The 20329-nt window shown below is 38.5% G+C and overlaps 1 protein-coding gene across 1 annotated transcript; it reads right to left on the minus strand.

Annotated features, from left to right (window-relative positions):
* Positions 1 to 1880: 1880 nt before the first annotated feature.
* On the minus strand, positions 1881 to 20215 carry LOC131199726 (protein-lysine methyltransferase METTL21E-like). Its single transcript, XM_058185798.1, has 5 exons — positions 20094 to 20215; positions 15488 to 15575; positions 9441 to 9598; positions 4078 to 4195; positions 1881 to 3105 (listed from the first exon to the last, which is right to left on the minus strand). The coding sequence occupies exons 2-5, from the start codon at positions 15546 to 15548 to the stop codon at positions 2705 to 2707; spliced, it is 738 nt and encodes a 245-aa protein (XP_058041781.1). The 5' UTR covers positions 15549 to 15575; positions 20094 to 20215; the 3' UTR covers positions 1881 to 2704.
* Between the last annotated feature and the right edge of the window lie 114 nt (positions 20216 to 20329).

Genomic DNA, 20329 nt, shown 5'->3' on the forward strand with positions numbered 1-20329 from the left:
AAATAGATTTAGTGCAAAGAATAAGGAATCCCTCATTTATGCAGTCATTTTATAACTCCTACTTCCAAAACTCAAGGTGGTTTATTGAACACACAAGTCACTACTGTCTAAAAAGGTTTTGTGTAACAGCACCTAAAATCTTATCCTCTATATGTATATTATGTATATTAGCTCCCAGGTTTAAATTCTGGGTCTCTTCCTCCATTTTCTTTAGTCAACAGCCACAGTGATATTTTTTGCCAATTGCTCATGTCTACAAAAACAGTTTTCCTTGATGTTAGGACTAGTTATTCCTGCCTCTTACAATAACTGTCAATAACTGAGAGAGGAATCTTGGGATCCTAGTGGACAATCGCTTAAATATAAGCCAACAGTGTGCAGCGGAAACAAAAAATGCCAACGCAATCCTGAGCTATATTAAGAGAGGGATAGAATCAAGATCACATGAAGTTCTAGTAAGGTAAAGGTAAAGGTTCCCCTCGCACATACATGTTAGTCATTGCCGACTCTAGGGGGCGGTGCTCATCCCCGTTTCAAAGCTGAAGAGCCAGCACTGTCTGAAGACATCTCCATGGTCATGTGGCCAGCATGACTCAACACCAAAGGCGCACGGAACGCTGTTACCTTCCCACCAAAGATGGTCCCTATTTTTTCTACTTGCATTTTTACATGCTTTTGAAACTGCTAGGTTGGCAGAAGCTGGGACAAGTAACGAGAGCTCACCCCATTACACGGCAGTACTAGGGATTCGAACCGCTGAGCTGCTGACCTTTTGATCGACAAGCTCAACGTCCTAGCCCCTGAGCCACCGTGTCCCTGTTCTAGTACCACTTTACAAAGTCTTAGTAAGACCATATTTGGAATACTGTATCCCATTTTGGTCACCACAATACAAAAAAGATGTTGAGACCCTGAAAAGAGTGCAGAGAAGAGCAACAAAAATGATTAGGGGGCTGGAGGTTAAAATGTATGAAGAAAGTTTACACGAATTGGGTATGTCTACTCTAATGAAAAGAAGGACTACAGGAGACATGATAGCACTGTTCCAATATTCAGGGGCTCCTACAAAGAAGAGGAAGTCATGCTATTTTGCAAAGCACCAGTAGGCAAGACAAGAAACAATGGCTGGAAACTAACCAAGGAGAAAATAGATTTAAACTTAATGTCAACCGCTTCAAACTTGATTGCAGAAAATATGACTTCTGTAACAGAGTTGTTAACGCTTGGAACTCATTACCTGACTCCATAGTCTCTATTCAAAATCCCAAAATCTTCAACCAAAAACTGTCTACTATTGACCTCACCCCATTCCTAAGAGGACTATGTAAGAGCACAAAAGTGCCTACCGTTCCTGTCCTATTGTTCCCTTCATTATATCAAATTAACATAGCTGTTGCATACTTTTACTTATATATACATATTTTTCTTTCATGATATGTTGTTTTTATTTATGACGATGTTTGTGTATACTGTTGTGACAAAAATAAATAAATAAATTTTAAAAAAGCAACCTAGAACTAAGGAGAAATTTCCTAATAGTGAGAGCAATTAACCAATGGAATAACTTGCCTTCAGAAATAGTGAGTGCTCCATCACTGAAGGCTTGGACAACCATTTGTCTGAAATTATATAGGGTTTCCTGCTCAAGCAGGGAATTGGACTAAAAGACCTCGGAGGTCCCTTCCAACTCTTTATTCTATGTTCTAATATTGCGGCTTGTTCATTGTTCTACCTGTGTCTTAGTTTTAATGATGAACCTGAAGAAGATGAAAATGTTAAACAGAGGAATATGAGACAATATGATAATTAAATAGCATCCCTTTTATTAAAGAAAACATGAAGCTTTAGAAGGGCGTTCATTTTTTTAATACATCTCAATTCCTGACAAGCACTATAACTATAACTATTACAAATATTAAAATTCGGTCCTGGGTATTACTTAATGGGAATTAGCCATTACCCCCTACTCCTTTCCAGAAAACATGACAAGCTTTGCATATAAATTTAATAAACAAATAAAAGTTGATAAGGCAGGCAATTGAGTCTTCCTTAGGCATTATCAACGGAATAGCAGTTATCAGAACTAAAGACACACAGCTACCATGTCACCCACTTTTCTGCACGCACAATATGTGTTGCCTGAAGCAACCACCTCTCTCTACTTTATCACAGCTGGTTAACCTGCCACCCTTGAAATAATCAAAATATCAATTGAGAATGTAAGGTTAACCTGACAGCTCATAATTTATTCATATAAAATCATGCAACTAAATTTTAGTTTTATAATAATCATCACAGTAGTCTGGATCTGTTGTTGAACTGAAATGTTGATAAGAAATAAAATATTTGAGTACTCCAGCAACTTTGCACATTCAGAACTGGAAAATCAAGCAAATTAACACGCTTGATTTTGATCCTATTACGTATTTCCTTAGCTTCCTATAACCTTGTTGGTTGTATCTTAGAATTTATGTTGATTGCTTATTTAGTAACCTATGACTATCACAGAATGTTATATCTTATGATTTATGATGATTGTATTTTTTTATTTATGATCATAATTTATCACTTGTTGCTTATATGTACAATGAGAGCTTATGGAGACAAATTCCTTGTATGTCCAATCACACTTGGCCAATAAATAATTCTATTCTTTTCTATTAAACTGGGTAATTATCAATAACCAACAGGTAGGATGTATTCATTAGAGTTGTTTTGGCCTCCTCTTTGCTCTAAACAGGGTTATATTTAAACTAGGAAAATCAGAAATAATTTCCAGATGGAACATTTTTTTGAATTGGTCCACAAACCAGTTTTCACTTTCCAGTCTGAACCGCATGACCCAGATGATGGTGGTATTATCCATACACAAATGATCAAAGGTTAGAAGCAGCTCCTCCAGGTAAGGATGGTTGTATACAACATCAGCGGCCAATATGTAGTCAAACTGAGATGAAGATCTGGGGAAATTCTTCTGCAGGTCCACCCCCCAGACCAAAGCTTTCACCTGAGGCTCATGTTTGCATTTCAGTTTTGTATTTCTGAGAAGATTGTACTGAAGGTTTCCTAGCATTTCTGGCAAGTCAGTGGAAATTACATGAGCACCTGTGACAAAAGGGACCACAATGACATTATTTATTGAGGAGAGTTGATGAAACTAGTGCAAATTCTTTTTATAATTCCCTGTGGCATAAGCAAAAATGATGAACTGTGGTCCACTGACTACCTGACTCTGTGGTTTCATCCCAAAACCCCCAAAATTTTAACCTTAGACTGGCTACTGTTGACCTTACTAAGAGATCTGTAAGGGGCATGCATAAGCACACCAGTGTGTCTACCAGCCCTGTCCTAATGTTCCCTTTAATTGTATTTATTTTATATATTCAATTCATGCTTATACTTATATATATTATCTAATTTGTACTCGACAAATAAATAAATAAATAAATAAATAAATAAATAAATAAATAAATAAATAAATAAATACAATATTCGTATGTGTTCTCCGGTTCCTTACTTTATGAAATTCCAGGCCAATTTTGGATTATAGTTTTGTAATATTTATTCAGCTTGCAACTGTAAGCAGAGTAAACATGAGCAGAAAGGCTCTCTGATAAAAGGCCCTCCACAATTGTACATTAAGTTTGTAGGCTCAATGAATCACTATGGGCTTATGGTCACATTGCCAAAGTAGTCAGGAAGCTCACTAGATAACTTCAGACCATTTACTACAGGCTCCTCCATGTAACAGGACTAAATTGCTACTATCCAAGGTGTTTAAAGAGGGCTGCAGTGAGGTCCATGGGAGAGGTTCATGGGAATACAGCCCATTGCTCCCCATACTAGAATTTGATCCACATCAGCCCAAGTACAAACACCTAAGCAGTTTACTTTAGAAACTGATGAACCCCACAAATACTAATTTCAAGATTGGTGTCTTGTTCAAAGAGGCTGTGCTCTGAGAACAAATCGATTTTGCACCTGTTTTTTTCCCACCTGTTTTATGTCCTTCAAGATACCAGTATCAGATATGCTATTTTTAAAACGGAGGCCACAGCAGGAGATACTACCACTTACCTAGCAAACTGGCTACTATAGACACAAGGCCCGTTCCAGCTCCAATTTCAATAACATTTTTGTCAACCAAGTTACAAAGCTTCACATTTGTTTCCAAAAAATAGCACAGAACAAGAGCCTGAAATGAAAAAAAACAAGAATAACCTGACAATTGGCAATTCTGAAAAAGAATAATGAAACAATGCCTTTAGCTCCACAAGGCCACCCTTTAATTACTATAACGTAACAAAGAGAAAGAAACTTTAGTTTATATGAGCAAAAGTATCTCTTGACACAAAAAATATGTATGAAAAGCATGAATCTTAGGAAGTTAGAGAAATATTCAGAAGTTCAAGGTTGTTTTATATGAACTGGTGTTAGACAATTGGCTAATCTAGGCTTTTCCAGATTATTTGGATTATAATGCTCCATAATTCTTAATCAACATGCCAGGGGATGGTGAAATTTGCAGCCCAAAACATACAAAAACCAATAGTCATCTGCTGTAAGCTGTAAACTCCTATGTTGTCTTCCACAATTAATTACAAGGGGAGCTTATCTGGCCTGTTTAGCAAAGGGTCTTCTACAGGGGTGGGCTGCTGGGGGTTTTGGAAGAACCTCTAGCTAAGATTCTGTGCAGTTTGGTAAATGCCCAAATCCAACTCTTGGCTGGCCCCACCCACCCCACCCGGCCGCTCCCAGAAGTCCCCAAGCAACCTGTTTTGGATGTAGGTAAGTACAGGGTACGTACGAAGGCTCAGGGAGGGCGAAAAGTGGGCCTACTGGGAGTTCAGGAAGGCTGGAAACAGGCCGTTTCTGGCCTCTAGAGGGCCTCTGGAGCCTGGCGAGGCCGTTTTCTCCCTCCCAGAGGCTTGAAGAAACCTTCCGGAGCCTGGGTAAGGCAAAAATGCCCCCCCCTGTGGTGCAGAAGGCCAACTAGGCCATGCCAACCATGGCCACGTCCACCCAGGAACTGGGCAGAGAACCCCTTGTTAAAATTGTTGAAGCCCATCCCTGGTCTTCTAGCACCATGCAATTAATTCCTGACTACGTCTATTCTAAGCCTTGCCAACATTGTTATCAGTGCCATTCTGGACAGCTAGGATGCTCCTGCCAAAAACGGGAACTAGGAACAATATATTTAGCTTCTCATCCAAAGCTAAAGAAGCTTGTTGGATGAGAAGCATCCATTCAAAGGAGAAAAAAAACAGAACGATCAGTTGCCTCTTGAAAAAACACCTTTGGGACAACCATGATCTGGAAGACTGAGAATCTCCATAACATATAGGAACAATATAGTGCTCAGAATTAAAAGGGGCAAAAAGCATGCATACCATGTCAGGGATAGTATAAAACTGGACTTCTGGAGATTTATTTTTCTCCTTTTTTTTTAAATAAATAAAATGCAATGTGAATCACTGACTTCTATAAGACAGTGGAACTGTCTCCATGCATTATCATTCCATCTAACTGAATCATAAGTAGCAAAGCACAAATGAATAACTTCCAGGATCAAATGACTTTTCACCTTAAGCCAACTGCTAATAAGCTAATTGCTACTATTTGTATTTCATTCTTTTTTCATCCCTTTGTTTCAACTGTAAACTTTAGTAGTTGGCAGATGAACATTTGCTTTGAAATAACACCTTTTACCTTGGGTAGCTAACATTTTAAAATTACAATATAAATGTCACACAGTACATTATTTTCAGATTCTGATATCGTCTTTAATAAAATGTTTAGGATCCTACTAACCCATTACACAACTTGTTTGTGCAGGATTGGAACAAAGTTCATCTAAATCAGGTTGAATTTCTGGAGTGATGAACCAAATGTCTATTGGAAGCCCTAGTAAAATATACTGTAAAGATAATCACCATTTTAATATCACACACTCCTAACTGTCTGGGTTTGTATAATCTCCATGCGCCCTTGACCCATTCTTTTATAATCAGGATGATGTGCTGAAGTTAATAATTGGAGCAAACTGGTAGAGAATGATATTATCTAGTTGCAAAGGGCTATAATTGGAGGAAGTTGGAATCAAATGGGGATAAGAACTTTCAGAAAAGGCAAATACTGTAGAAGATGAGATTAAGACGAAATGAACTGTTGCTGCCGACAAAAAGTTGGACAGCTTGGAGCCAGTGAACGAATATAGATTTGGAAACTTCTTAATATGGAAGCTAGTTGTCCCAAAGGGTAAACTCGCATAAAAAATACTCAGAAATTAAAAAACTGTAATAATGAGCTGTAGAGCTGGGACTGGAAAAGAACTGAAAAAGTTTAGTCTAGAACAGGGGTGTCAAACTCGATTTCATTGAGGGCCACATCAGGATTGTGTTTAACTTCAGTGGGCTGGGATGGATGGGGCCAGAGTGGCTGTTGCCAGCTCAACATCACACCCATGAGGGCGCCTGTGGAGGCCCAAGCAAACTGCCAGCAAAAACAGGCTCCTGAGCTATGTTTTTGGCTGCCACAACCTCCTGCAACCCTCTGCCAGTGAAAATGGAGCTCAGGAAGGCCCTCCTGAGCTCCATTTTCACTGAAAGAGGGTTGCAGGAGGCCATGACAGCCGAAAACGGAGCTCAGGATATAGTGACCAGACGTTCCGCTTTTGGCGGGACAGTCCCGCTTTTTAATAATTTGTCCCGTGGCAATTCCAAAAATTCACTCCCATTCTGAAAATGGGAGGCGGCAACGCAAGAGGAGGAGGCGGAGAAGGGGGAGTGGCAGAGAAGGGGGCACGAGAGGGAGGAGAGACGCCACTTGACTTCACCCGAGAGGAAGAGAAGAGCGGACAGGAGACCCAAGGAGAGCCGAGCCTGCCTGGAAGAGCGGAGAAGCAGCAGCCACTCCTCCTCCTTCAGGCAGGTGGCAAGACTCAGCGTGCATGCGCAGCGCCCCCCCCGCCCCCACCCCTGGTCAATGGTGTCCTGCTTTTCCATCGCTGAAATCTGGTCACTTTAGCTCAGGAGCCCATTTTCACTGGCAGAAGCACCGGCGGCTGGTCCTTCACTGTTTCCAGGACAACCCCATAGGCCAGATCTAAGTAGCCCGCAAGCCAGATCCAGCCCCCGTGCCTTGAGTTTGACACCTTTAGTCTAGAAGTTTTCTCTAGAAAAGGAGAGCTTAAGGAGAAGAAAAAAAGGCTAATTGAGAGTGAATAAGAGATAAAGGGCAGGAGGAGTACAAGGCTTCTCTCCCAACAGCATTCTGCTCATCTGGGTCTCCATCCTTGCAAGTATATTTGGAAGTACGGATTATCGTTGGCAATTCTCAGTCAATGGCAAGAGAGGGGAAGCTGGTGGATTGTCAACCACAAGGGGAAAAAATCCAGTGGGAAAAGCACCAAAAGGAGAAATGGACAGAGTTAAACAGGCCAGAGGAGGGGAAGTCTAACCCAAAAGGAGCACTCAGACAGTGAGATTTGGATGTTACAACAGAATTAAGTATCATCTAATGAATGATTCATGATTAAATGCTTCTGAAAATGCAACATGTGAATGGCATACTGTTTAATTTGAAATATAGGCAATGGTCATAAAGAGCAATGTAGAGCAAATAAAATATGTTCAGAATTTGGACTGAAAATGCCTAGGAGCATTACTGATAAAAGAGTGCTGGGCTATGCTTTTAATAAATCTAAGATAATTTCACACTTCTGACACCTGATAAATTACATTGTCAAAAGATTCCCTTTTGATCCGTGAATATTAAATCGGTATCTGCCCAAGAATAGAAATGTGGAAGTCCTAACCTTAATATTCCACTGTGTGTAGACTTTCCACGTTTATATTTTTGAGCATTATGTTTTTCAAATTTTACACAAAAAATCCAAATAAATGTAGTGCTTGTTTAGCAATCAGAATGGGGATCAGAAATTCTGTGACATGGTTGCTACATGGGAAATCACATAATACAACTGTGCTTTCCTTTTTTTCCCCACTCTCCTCACCTTTGGAACGCTCACTCCAGGACTGAGATAATTAGCAAGAATGGATTTAATGGTTACATTTACATTCATTGGAGAGGAAGGGACAACAAGAGAGGTACACAATGGGAAATATACATCGAAAAAATGTGTTAGCATCATCTGCTTGCCTAGTATGCTTGGGGTTGGGAACTGCAAATGTTCTAGGCAAACAGCTGGTACTTACTCATTCCTTTTGATGTGCCTTTTTTTTTTTTTGCCAAAATTTTACCATTTTGATTTCCCATTGTGTACCTGTTAACTCCTTTTTAATCCCTTCCTCTCCAATTTCTCTGTTGTATGAGAAGGGGAGGAGAGAAAAAAACAGTCAGACCCGGAAGAGATTGTTTGTTTAGGTAACCTCTCACACTGCAAAAAGGGTAAAAGAAGAAAAAGCAGGTACAAGATATGTACGAAAGGAGTGTAATGAGAAACATGACTGAGAGAGAGTGGAAAGGTCATAAATATGCACCTTGGTTGCAAAGGTGGGGTTTTTTTGCACCCTTATAGTTTCAAATGGCCATTGCACGAGGCATTTGATAAGCAAGGTCTACCTGTATTTAATATATTTAATCATTTTCCTTGTGGCCATAGGTGATCAGGAATCCCATGGGACGCGAGTGGACTATTGCAGGAAAGACAAGACTCCGTCCTGGTCAGCCAACTTGCTTGCTTCCTGTGCTAACTGCAGAGGATAGGTTCTTAGCAGGGGTGAAATCTTCTGTGGGCGTGGGTTTAATTGGTGGGTGTGGCTTGGTGGTCAGGTGACTGAATGGGGATGGTCAATAATAACAAATAATAAAAATAATAAAATATACAAAACTTGGGAGGCACCGGTCTACCTTCTTTAAAAATAGAGGCACTGGTCTACCAATTGCCTTTTACTGAGGCATCAGTCTACCTTCTTTAAAAATAGAGGCCCCGGTCTACCAATTGCATTTTACTGAGAGGCACCAGTCTACCAAGTGCCTTTTTTTGGCAGGCACCGGTCTACCTTCTTTAAAAATAGTGGCACGGTCTACTAGCTGCTTATAGTGCGGCCCTTTGAAGTCCCGCAGCAGTCATTTAAGGCCATTTGCAGCTATATCACCACCGAGCACTTCAGGGACAGAGAAGAAGAACAGCAAGGCATGGGCAGTGGAGGGGCAGGGATTTTTGCTACCGTTTCTCTGAACTACCTGCTCCCATCGCTACCGGATCATGCGATCCGGTCCGAACCAGGAGCATTTCACCCCTGGTTCTTAGCCCAAAACTAAATCAGAAATTCAGTGGAATGATGAAGGGAAGTCCCCTCTGCATTAACAAGAAGGAAGTAAGGTAAGCTAATTACTTCTATGGCCTTATTTCCAAGGCAGATATAGGCTTGTACTTTGTTTCAGATAGCAAAGGCAATAATATTGCATGACAATACCGAAGGCCAAACCACAGCTCCATAACTGTCTGTAGCTTCTGTAATCTTGATCCTGTGGCCAGCAAAATTGAATTCTTCCCAAGTATGGGTGGTTATCAAAGAAGGACAGAAACGTCGTCCCGTGATCTCTGCAACTATGTCTTCATCTTCATTTGGTCCTAATTTAAAACAATAACAAACGTGTAACAATGACAGTCAAAATTCTTCAACCTCTAGGAATAACAATAGCCCACAAACCCACAACCATATGCCAGGAATTATCCAGAACCAAAGACAAGATACCGAAGGATGCAAGAAACAATGTAATTTACCAAATCAACTGTAACAATTGCAAACAAATCTACTTGGGGAAAACATCACGTCAATTAAAACCAGAATCCATGAACACCAGCTGGCACCACAATCCCAAATTCCTAATTGCTACCTATACTGACACCAAAAAGCACCAGTTTGATTGGAGCAATACAAGAATACTATCACCCATCACTATCACACTATCACCCATCATGCACACAAGTTTATCAAAGCCTGGCACTCCACAAGCAATTCCATCAACAGACACATCCACCTACAACCAGCCTACAAGCCCCTGAGAATGCAAATCAACTGCACAACCAACCAGCGACAGCATCGACCTTCAACCAACCCATACAACCCCACCAACCATCACTTCAACTGCCAATGACACTAAATGATGTGACCTCCCCATCACAAGACCCATCACAAGACCTTCAACTGATGTGACCAACACCTGACCCCTTATAAGACCTATCACTAGACCCTCACCTCAGTGGTGAAATTCAATTTTTTTACTACCAGTTCTGTGGGTGTGGCTTGGTGGGCATGGTGTGGCTTGGTGACGTGGCTTGTTGGGTGTGGCAGGGGAAGGATATTTCAATATCTCCATTTCTACCCCACTCCAGGGGAAGGATACTGCAAAATCTCCATTCCCATCCCATTCCGGGACCAGCCAGAGGTAGTATTTGCCAGTTCTCCGAACTACTCAAAATTTCCACTACCTGCTAGAACCTGTTGGATTTCACACCTGCCTCACCTGATGTGACCGTCCCATCACAAGACTACTGACCACACAAAGCCTTTATAAGAAGAACAACCCTGACATTCCCTAAATTCCACTGGAGATGTTAATTGTCCTCGTAATGACACCTGAAAACCAACCCAAAAGTTCATAGAACGAACCTCCACCATCATCCTACACCCAAGCTACAGATATTCACCACTATTGCACACAGATAGAGTATAATTAAAAATAGTCAGGGGCTAGCAAAGAAAGCCAACTAGTTGTCTTCTAAGGACAAGTTTGTACATACCTACTCTAGCACAAGTAAGTGTTCCTTCCTTGCTTTTATAGGTACTTGCTATTAACATTTGCCTACAAAGTTAGTAGCTATTGAGTTCAAATAGCTTATAAACTAGAGGTAAGTAACTAATGCCTCTTGAGTACAAGCAACCCATCAAGATCTTTAATATGTCTTTGATTATTACAACCAGTGCCGGTTTTTCATAAAAGGTTACTGTTTCTGGAAGGTTTAACAATTATAGAGGTCCCGAAATCCTTTTACTGCAAAAGCCAAAGTGCCTGGCAATCTTAATTCTGCGTTAGACTGACAGAATGATCACTATGCCTTCACATTGCAAGGAACAGACTTTTCAGAAATTGGTATTTTTTTCTACAAAGCTCAACAATCATAGATCCTTCTCCAAATAGCTATATCTGATATTCTGGCTTCTGCTTGGCAAAGATTGTGATACCAAAGCCTTGAAGAAAACAGACTGCAGCACTGACAAACAAAAAGACAGAAATTTGCACTGAATAAAACTGCAATTTTTCTCCATTGAGGAGAATGTGATAAATAATACAGATAATCCTTGCTTAACAGGAGTAACAGGAGAACTGGAATTTATAACGCTATTAACACAGTCATAAAGCATATCATCATGTGAGTTTGCCACTTGCAGCATTTCTGGTACTTCTGGTTACCATCATTAAATGAATCCCACCCTGTTAATCCCACCACAACGTGGTGGCCAGTTGTGACCTCCTGCTGACTTCCCCATTGACTTTCCTCATTGAGGACACTTCTGCTGAACCAGTGCGATGAATGTCCAGATATAATGTTACAATTCATATGTAAATATTTTCACTTTGAGTCTTTTGCAAGTTGTACATGATCCATCTCATTTTGAGGCTTTAATGTGTATTACAACATGAAGCACTCATTATAGAGTGCTCTGTGTTATAATAAATGTAATTTTCCATGTTCCCCTATGCCCTTCTACTGCTCTTACCCCTCCGTCAAGATTTTAAACAAGTTTTTTATACCTTTTAGCTTTTTATATGTAATTTTATTCTGTTGTATCTTTTATCTACATGCAACTAAAACTCTCCTGACTGTGTCTAATTTTTAACTGGGTAAAAGGGGGCATCATAGGACAACAATTTTTAACTAATGTGCCCCAAGTGGGCTAATTTTCAGAATGCATCCAAAATCTATCACTCCCTGAGATTAAAATTTGGCAAAATTTGGCCATAAAAATAAAACTTTTTTATGAAAAAAAAAAGAGGACCTACTACCCTCAAAGATGTCATCAAGTCTCCTGAAGCATTCTCATTTGGTCCAATTAGAGAAACCCTATATTGTGGCAAGATGTTGATGTGATAGAGTCAGTTCCTTGGCCACATTATTTTTTTAGATGGAAATGACAAACGGTCTATACAGAAATTGGACAAATTATTTTCCAAATATTATGCATTTAAAAATGTTTTCAATGGGTTAAAAAAAAAGTGGAGGTCAGGCTGAAATTAAGGGAAATTACCCCCTTTTCTGCACCATTTTCTAGTAAAAATCATACCTATAACTTCTAATTTATCCTCAGGTTGTAATTTCACTAGATTGGAAAAATATAGACTAAACATTCCTGTATACCTGATATGACTTGAAAAAAACATACATATGGTCACTAGATGGCAGCCATGAGATACAGAATCTTCCACGTTTGTTTGTTTTTACTGACATCTAGTGGTCATCTTGATTTCTTTTTTCTTTTTTTTTAATTACTTTTTTCTAACATTACAAACAGAAAAGAAAATACATTATTCCACCCTTGTGCTATACATAAAAAAAGGAAGATTTGGGTCTTCGGATATGTCCTCATGATTGCCAAAATCCACGTTCTCGAGGTACAGGTACTGAGGCGTCCAATTTTCCAAGCGCATAGTCCACGAATGGTTTCCAAATCTTCCAGAAAATATCTTCTTTATACACACCACTTCTAATTTTAATATCACATGTCATTTTATCATTTAAAGCTAATTTCCACATTTCAGAATTCCACTCTTCTATCCTAAAAATCACATCTAGTTTCCAATATCTAGCTATTATAATCATAATTTCTAATCAATTCTTTTTCATATTTTGTTAATTCTATTTCCTTAATTACCAACAATAATATAGTTTCCACTCTCAATGTTATTACTTTCCCCATCATTTCAAATATCATTTTCTCCAATTGTTGCCAAAACTTTTTAACCTTATCACATTTATACCACATATGTTCATAAGTCCCCAATTCCATATCACATCTCCAACATTTTTTACTAATTTTTTTATCCATTTGTGACAATCTTACTGGAGTCAAATACCATTTCCAAACAACTTTGTAATTATGCTCTTTAATCCTTATAGATAAAGTCCTCATAATTCTACTATTCCAATTCACATTCCAATCTGACTCTGGTATTTCAATATTAAGATCTTTTTCCCAATTTGTCCTCATCACTCTTTGTAGTTTTTCATCAGTTTATAATCTTATAAACCCTGCTAACGAGTCCCTTTAGCCCAATTTCATCTTTCATAATCCGAGATACTAAATATTCAAATTCAGTTTCACATCTATTTATCGAATAGTTTTCCCTTAATTTTTTTGTCCATTTTTCTATCTGTATTTTTTCAAACCAGCTTAACCCTAATTTTTCAATAATTTCTTTGTTCCTCCTTTCATTTTCTAAAACTTTTAACCAATCTCTAATAGTTTCTATATTTTCATCTTTAATCACTTCATTACGTCTTATATTATTTTTAATCGGCCAATTTCCAATTGTCTTCCCCAAAAAGATTATATCCGGAATTAAAATTTTAACAAATTTATTCCACATTTTACTTAATCCCTTTAACCAATAACTTCTAATTACACATTTGATCCAAATTTCTCTATATCCCTTAACTCTAAATCTCTCCAATGATTATCTTCACCTTTAAGTATTAAGTATCATCTTGATTTCTAACCTTAGTCTTGTGTCATATTAGTATAGCTTGGCTTCAAAGAGTTCCAGTTAAAACTATAGTATATTAGACCTCAACTGTGTCACCTGATTGCCCTTTAAAATATATTTTTAATACTCAATCAAAAACAGTCCTCACAGCAATGTAAATGTGAAGTAGGTTGACCTGTGTGTGGCTTTGCAAAAGTTAAATTGTAGTTATCTCTCTCATATTACACACATATACACATACAGAGCTGGGAATAAATCCAGTGGTGGGATTCAGCCAGTTTGCACCCCTTCGGGAGAACCGGTTGTTAACTTTCTGAGCAGTTTGGCAAACTGGTCTTTGTTGGAAGAAATCATTAGGGCAGAGAACCGGTTGTTAAATTACTTGAATCCCACCACTGAATAAATCCCTTTGAACTCAGTAAGATCTGGTTCTATGTCTTGTATAATAGGGTACAATCAAGCAAATTGAAGTTGATTGCTTTATAAGAGGAAACTGGGGATCAGAATAAATCACAGATACTGGGGTTTTTTGCACATGAATATTTAAACCATCAATTAACAGCTTAGAATGTTAATGTTTGTGAATATTCTATTCCATTTAATCAGATCCTATTAAAACCCTATAAACTAATTTTCTATTTTATTAGATTGCTCATCCAAGGATTTTTCTTGTATAAATCTGTCTTCTTTTTTTTTCTTGTTTCTCTTCTAATGCTGAGTCCCCATTCACTATATCATCCTTCAGTAAGTCTCATTCCTTTCTAACATAATAATCTTTTTTTCTCATCACTTCAACAAGTACATTCTAAAAGCTGCATTTCTCTGGGTCATCATCCTAACAAAGTGAAAAGATAGAGATTTCAGCAAGTGAGAACATCTCTACAAAAGTGAAAGCAACACACCCTTTGCAAACACTGAAATAGGATACAAGGGTTACAAGGTGAACCTTTTTTAAATATTGCCAAGGGAAATGATACTCCTGCTAAGTCCCTGATGACCTGGGAACCTTAGTTGCTCTTTTCAAAAGAGTCTTCCCTTCATAAACATATTTTTTTAACCTAACCTTGAATGTATGCTATGATTCCATCTCTTTCCCTTGACCCAGCAATTACCAAAAAGCCTGAACAACCATCAGCATCTTCTTAAGGGAGATCATATTGTTGGGCATGGATAGGTAATTGTCTAATATTCATTGAAGGAAGGGCAATATTTTTGAAATGTACTAGTTGTTCATCTCTATTATAAAGCCATTTACATAGTCCTGCTTAGGGTTTACTCTGTGCTACTCTGCTATTTCATTAATTTTGTCTCTATTCTCCTAATTGCCTCCTCATGACTAAACAGTGGGCAGCCATGATCATGGGACGTGAATTTAGAACAGGTAGTCCTTGACTTAGGACCGCAATGGAGGCCAAAATTTCTGCTGTTACATGACACAGTTGTTAAATGGGTTTTGTCCCATTTTACAGTCTTTCTTGCCACAGTTGAATCACTAAAGTTGATGTCAGTAACAAGACTGTTAAGTGAATCTATGTTCCTAAAATATTTTTTTTAATTTTATTTTAGAACATTTATATAGCTGCCTACTCGCCCATGGCAACTCTAGCAGCTTACAGACAAAAAACCATGTAGGAGAAATAAAAATAATAAAAAAATAATCCCCCACACCTTGGTGACATCACATATTCAAATCAGCCATTTAATGGGCTCCATCCCACTCTGGATTCCAGGTAGAAGAGTGGGTAATATTTACCTTTGTTATAGTCTGGCTTTCTAGGTATTTCATATTTTTGTTGAGAGGATTCTGAATCCATGTCATACAAAGTCCTGGGTTAACAATCCTAGAAATGAAACCAAACAACACCATGTAATAATATAAGAAGTAATAATTAAGTCAAATTATTATTCTATGAAAAAGTAGAGCCCTCCCATTATCTTCAATAGTCACACTTTCTTGGTTGATTGGACAAATAAGTAAGAATTTTACTGTAATGGTCAACATCCAATGATAATTTAGTAGTTAGATTATTATTGGCTATTGACAGGAATAGCTCCAACAGCAAAGAACAAGTCTAAATTCATGTTGTGGAAAGCCAACTTTGTGGACAAACTTTGTGGAGCTATGTCACATCTCAAGTTTTCACAGATTTCAGAATCTCTCAAAAAGAACCCCTCCCCCCAAAAAAACACCGGAGATCAATTCCTACTCAACAAGAGTAGGAATTGCAAGAACTATCAACAGGGAGTTATGACAGTGATAGATGTGTTTCTGATCTCAAATACTGTACATAACCTGCACATCACAAAAAGATGTATCATTGGAAAAGTGTTGCAAAGGTCATAGTTAGAAAACAGAATGCATGTATTTAATACTTAATAAAATGCATACAAATTGTTTAGGTTTTAGAAAATTATAAATGACACAAGTTATTTATACATCTAGATCAATATTCAAAGTCTTAATTGAAACCTCTTGACTGATATATTTGTTTTATTTGTTTTACTAGCTAATTTAGTTCACATGTGAATACTGACATCTCCAGGTTGTATGAATGTTTTGTTATATATCAGCAAATACTTCACAATAATTGTCCAGAAATATATCTCTTTAGTGCTCTGTCAACATTATTATGAAAACTTAAAATTGTTAAAAATACACCTATAATAAAAAGTGTTTAAAGAAGATGGGCTCCAGTGCGAATCCGAACGCTCCGAAGACAAAACTTGATTCCTGTAACCGACCCAGACTGGATCCTGCAATGTTTAAAGAATTATCAAACAGCATATACATTAAATTGAATGGGAGGAAATGCAGGGGAAAAATAAAATATAAAATAACAACAACAGAAAATATATTCAATTAGAAAGGATATGCGTAAAAAGATGATTCTTCAATAGCAGGAGCAGTGTAATAGTAGATGCTCCTGAAATATTTCAATTAGTAGGCACTGTGAGTAACACATAATCCACATTTAATGACACTGCAATAAGATCTCCCCAGATTATTAGTGATCATGCAAACTTACACCAGGGAAGGTGATATTCGTATCCTTGTTTCAAGTTGTTTAAAGCTTTCTAGGCCTTATAAAATATTTAATATTAAAATATCAAACTTGACCAATATCTAATTGGTAACCAATTGTTTTTGTTCATATGAACTGAAGTTGCTTCAATCTAGATGAAATATGTAGATAGTGACCCTAAGCACAGTCTACATAAATTGCATCTTCTGCACTCAACGCAAGAGTAGTTCCACAAAGAGGATACTCTAGTAATCTAAATGTGGAGTTAAAAGGGGACCAGACAACAGTTTTTAAGCTATCCATGTCTGGCTGAAAAAATAACTGAAACTAAAATTAGACATTCTCAACTTAGAGATCACTTGAGCCTTTAGTAACAGTGATAGTTTTAGGAACATCTAAGGCACGGGTGTCAAACCAATTTAACAACCGGTTCTCTGCCCTAATGATTTCTTCCAAAAACCAGTTCACCAAACTGCTCAGAAAGTTAACAACTAGTTCTCCCAAAGTGGTGCGAACTGGCTGTGTCAAACTCAATCGCGTCACATGATGTACCATGACGCATTGTGATGTTTTTTGCCTTTGTGGAGCTGGGTAGGAGTGGCTGCATGTGATGCATCCAGCCCGTGTGCTGCCAATTTGATAGGCCTGACCTAAGGCATATTTCCTATGCTGAGAGTGCCTCCCCATTAAGAAAACTCCCAAATTCCCATACCAAGGATCCATTCGCTCACATACATCCAGAAATCAATATTGATTTCTTTGTTCTCATCCAACCAATTCTAAATACCACTTTGGAGCATACATATATCCTGTTGAATAGCAATAGCACTTAGACCAGCGGTGAAATCGGGCTAGATCTATCCAGCTCATGCGATCCGGTAGGGCTGGCAGCGGGAGGCTCTGCCCACCCACAGGAATGTCATCACGTCCCGTTTTTGACCCTCTACGCATGTGCAGAAGGCTCTGCGCATGCACAGAAGAGGTGTGCGTGCTCACATTTCTGATCCGGTAGTGAAGGTAAGTGCATTTTACCCCTGACTTATATACCGCTTCACAGTGCTTTAGCCCTCTTAAGCAATTTACAGTTGGCATGTTGCCCCCAAATATTTGGGTCCTCATTTTACCCACCTCAGAAGGATGGAAGGCTGAGTCAACCTTGAACCTGGTGAGATTCGAACTGCCAAATTGAATCAGATGTCATAAACAGTATTACCAGCATATTGATGGCAAATCCTAATGGCTGCTGCCATAGAGAACAAGATAAGATGCCTTATAATATTGGTAGTATAACTGCCCAGATGCCAGATCACAAATTAGTATTAGATGATTAATAATAAAATTTATTGAAAGATCCTTCAAAAGCATAAAACGTCTATTTCTTTCCCTTTTGAGGTCATTATCAGGACAATGAAGAGTGATTTGTTCATATACCCATCTCTCAATCCAGACAGAAGTGAATTAAGATACTTTATTTCTTTGTGAAATGTTGCCTGTCTTCTCCAAGTGTCCAAAAAGGGGTCGAATTTGTAAATGGGCAGTAATTGTTATAAATGTCTGAATCCTGTAAAGTGTTTTTTTTTTAAGATGTGGATGCATTAATACCTTTTGTAAGACTAGCAACATTACTAGTTACTACCTTTTGTAAGACTGCACTTATTACATAAAAAATTTTTACTCATTGGATCCACTAGTCCCACAGATACTAGCTGCATTGAATAAGCCAAGATGGGTAAGGCTAAGTTGAACAGACTGTAGGCTATCTAGCTACCAGTATCTTGTCTATGTTCTCCAGCCTCAAAAAATGAAAGGAATCCTACATCCAGGATCCCCAACCTGTGGGTTGCAGGCCACTAGAAGGCTGTGAGGGGTTTGCAACTGGGCTGTGGAAACGGTCAGCGAGTATGCATGCATGCACATCCTCGCTTGTGCAAGCAGCAGGCGAGCCCATGCACTTTAATTGGGTGAGCGGCAGGTGCTTGTCAGCTGCTTGCGCAAACCATCCCCTCCCTTCCGCCAGTCTGCAAACCCAGAAACATTGGGGAACTCTGTCCTACATAACTGGACCAGAAAATGCTTTGACTCCATCACTAGGTATTTATATCAGGAGAAAGATACAAGAGCCCATTGGAGTTGGGCATCTTAAGGATGGAAGATGGATGGATGGATGGATGGATGGGGGGGGAGGAAGGGAGGGAGAATGATATATAGGTAAGGCAGAAGTTCCACCATGAGATCATCCACAACAAATGACAATATGCCCTTAACTATTCCAGAAAGCTCTGCTTGCTTTGTAATTGCAGGACCTCAAACAAATCTTTTTTATTCTTGTGAAATAGGCATGGTTATATACATTGTTATATTTATCCAGCTGGCCTCAGAATGGATATTACACCATTTACACTCCAGCCGTCCCTTGGCCCATTTCATTGCTTGGAGTGCCTCAGAAAAGCAGGGGGCTTAGGGTATGAGAAGCCAAAAAGGGTATTTGGAGGCAACTTCATTCATTTTGTCTTACCTTCTGAAGTTCAGCTAAGACTTTGACAGATTTATCAGCTTTGCCTTCTGAAAAATTTCCCCAAACAATTCAAGTATTTCTTGCATTCTATAAAGCTCTGAGAGGACCATCTTAATGGTCCTCTGTTTCCACTTATCCCATTAACATAGCAAAGCAAATAGCAGGAAGTACAGCATGTTTGCCAAATGCTTCTAAAAACACAACTGCATGCCAACAGTAGGCTTAAACAACAGTTACGGTGAACCTTTTTTTCTCAGGTTTAACATGTTTCGAGAGCATTTTCTGCCATATCATTGGAAGTGTTTGAGCAGCTTTCAAAAGCTTATTCTTATATAGCAAATTCTAGATTTGCAAAAGCAACATATGCTTCTACATTGATTTAAGCTAGCAAAGCAAAGCTGAAGCTATAAAACCAACAAGAAAGTATAGTAGTCATATCTATATAGAACAGAAACAGATTTTGTGATAAATTTGTGATAAGCAAGTTTACGCAGAAGAAATAAACCTATTTAGATCTAGTTCATTGTAATAGTTGCCATGACATGAATTTTCTGCACTGCTCATTCCTCAGTTGTAAATAAATTTCCCTTCATTGGTCTTTCACAAAATGTTTTTTTCTTTTCCATATGATCTGATGATCTGTCATCTAGAATGGCCTGCAAAGCCTAAAAAAAGAGTTAGCTGTCCACCTGTTGGATTGTTTGCTGTTTTGACTACAGTATTCTAGCAACAACTGCATTACTAAACATAGTTCAGAATAACTTTAAAAACTGTTTCCAGAATCTGAAAATGCATGCATGCAATCCATTCAAGCAACATACCTTTTCCTTTTGTTGTTATTTATATTCAGAAAAAGTAGAGGCAAAAGGAGGCAGGGTGAAAAAGCTATTAATTCTCACCACCACCCCCAGCATTAACTACCTGATGAAGCACTAGAAAGAAACAACAGATCAGTCTGAAGTGCAATCTGTCAGCAACTCCGATAAGAGAATTAGTAAAACCAGCAGCTGCCCTTGAATTTCATTGGGAGAAGAAAGCCGACACAAAGTACACTTAC

Source organism: Ahaetulla prasina, chromosome 5 (genome assembly GCF_028640845.1).
Source record: "Ahaetulla prasina isolate Xishuangbanna chromosome 5, ASM2864084v1, whole genome shotgun sequence".
NCBI lineage: Eukaryota > Metazoa > Chordata > Lepidosauria > Squamata > Colubridae > Ahaetulla > Ahaetulla prasina.

What these genes read in the sequence shown, in the direction of transcription:
- LOC131199726 (XM_058185798.1), bottom strand. Translation starts at nt 15,548, where the DNA reads ATGGATTCAGAATCCTCTCAACAAAAATATGAAATACCTAGAAAGCCA. An exon ending in AAAGCCAGACTATAACAAAG is followed by an intron (nt 9,599 to 15,487) that starts GTAAATATTACC and finishes GTTTTAAATTAG; the next exon opens with GACCAAATGAAGATGAAGAC. An exon ending in TATAGTAGCCAGTTTGCTAG is followed by an intron (nt 3,106 to 4,077) that starts GTAAGTGGTAGT and finishes CTTTTGTCACAG; the next exon opens with GTGCTCATGTAATTTCCACT.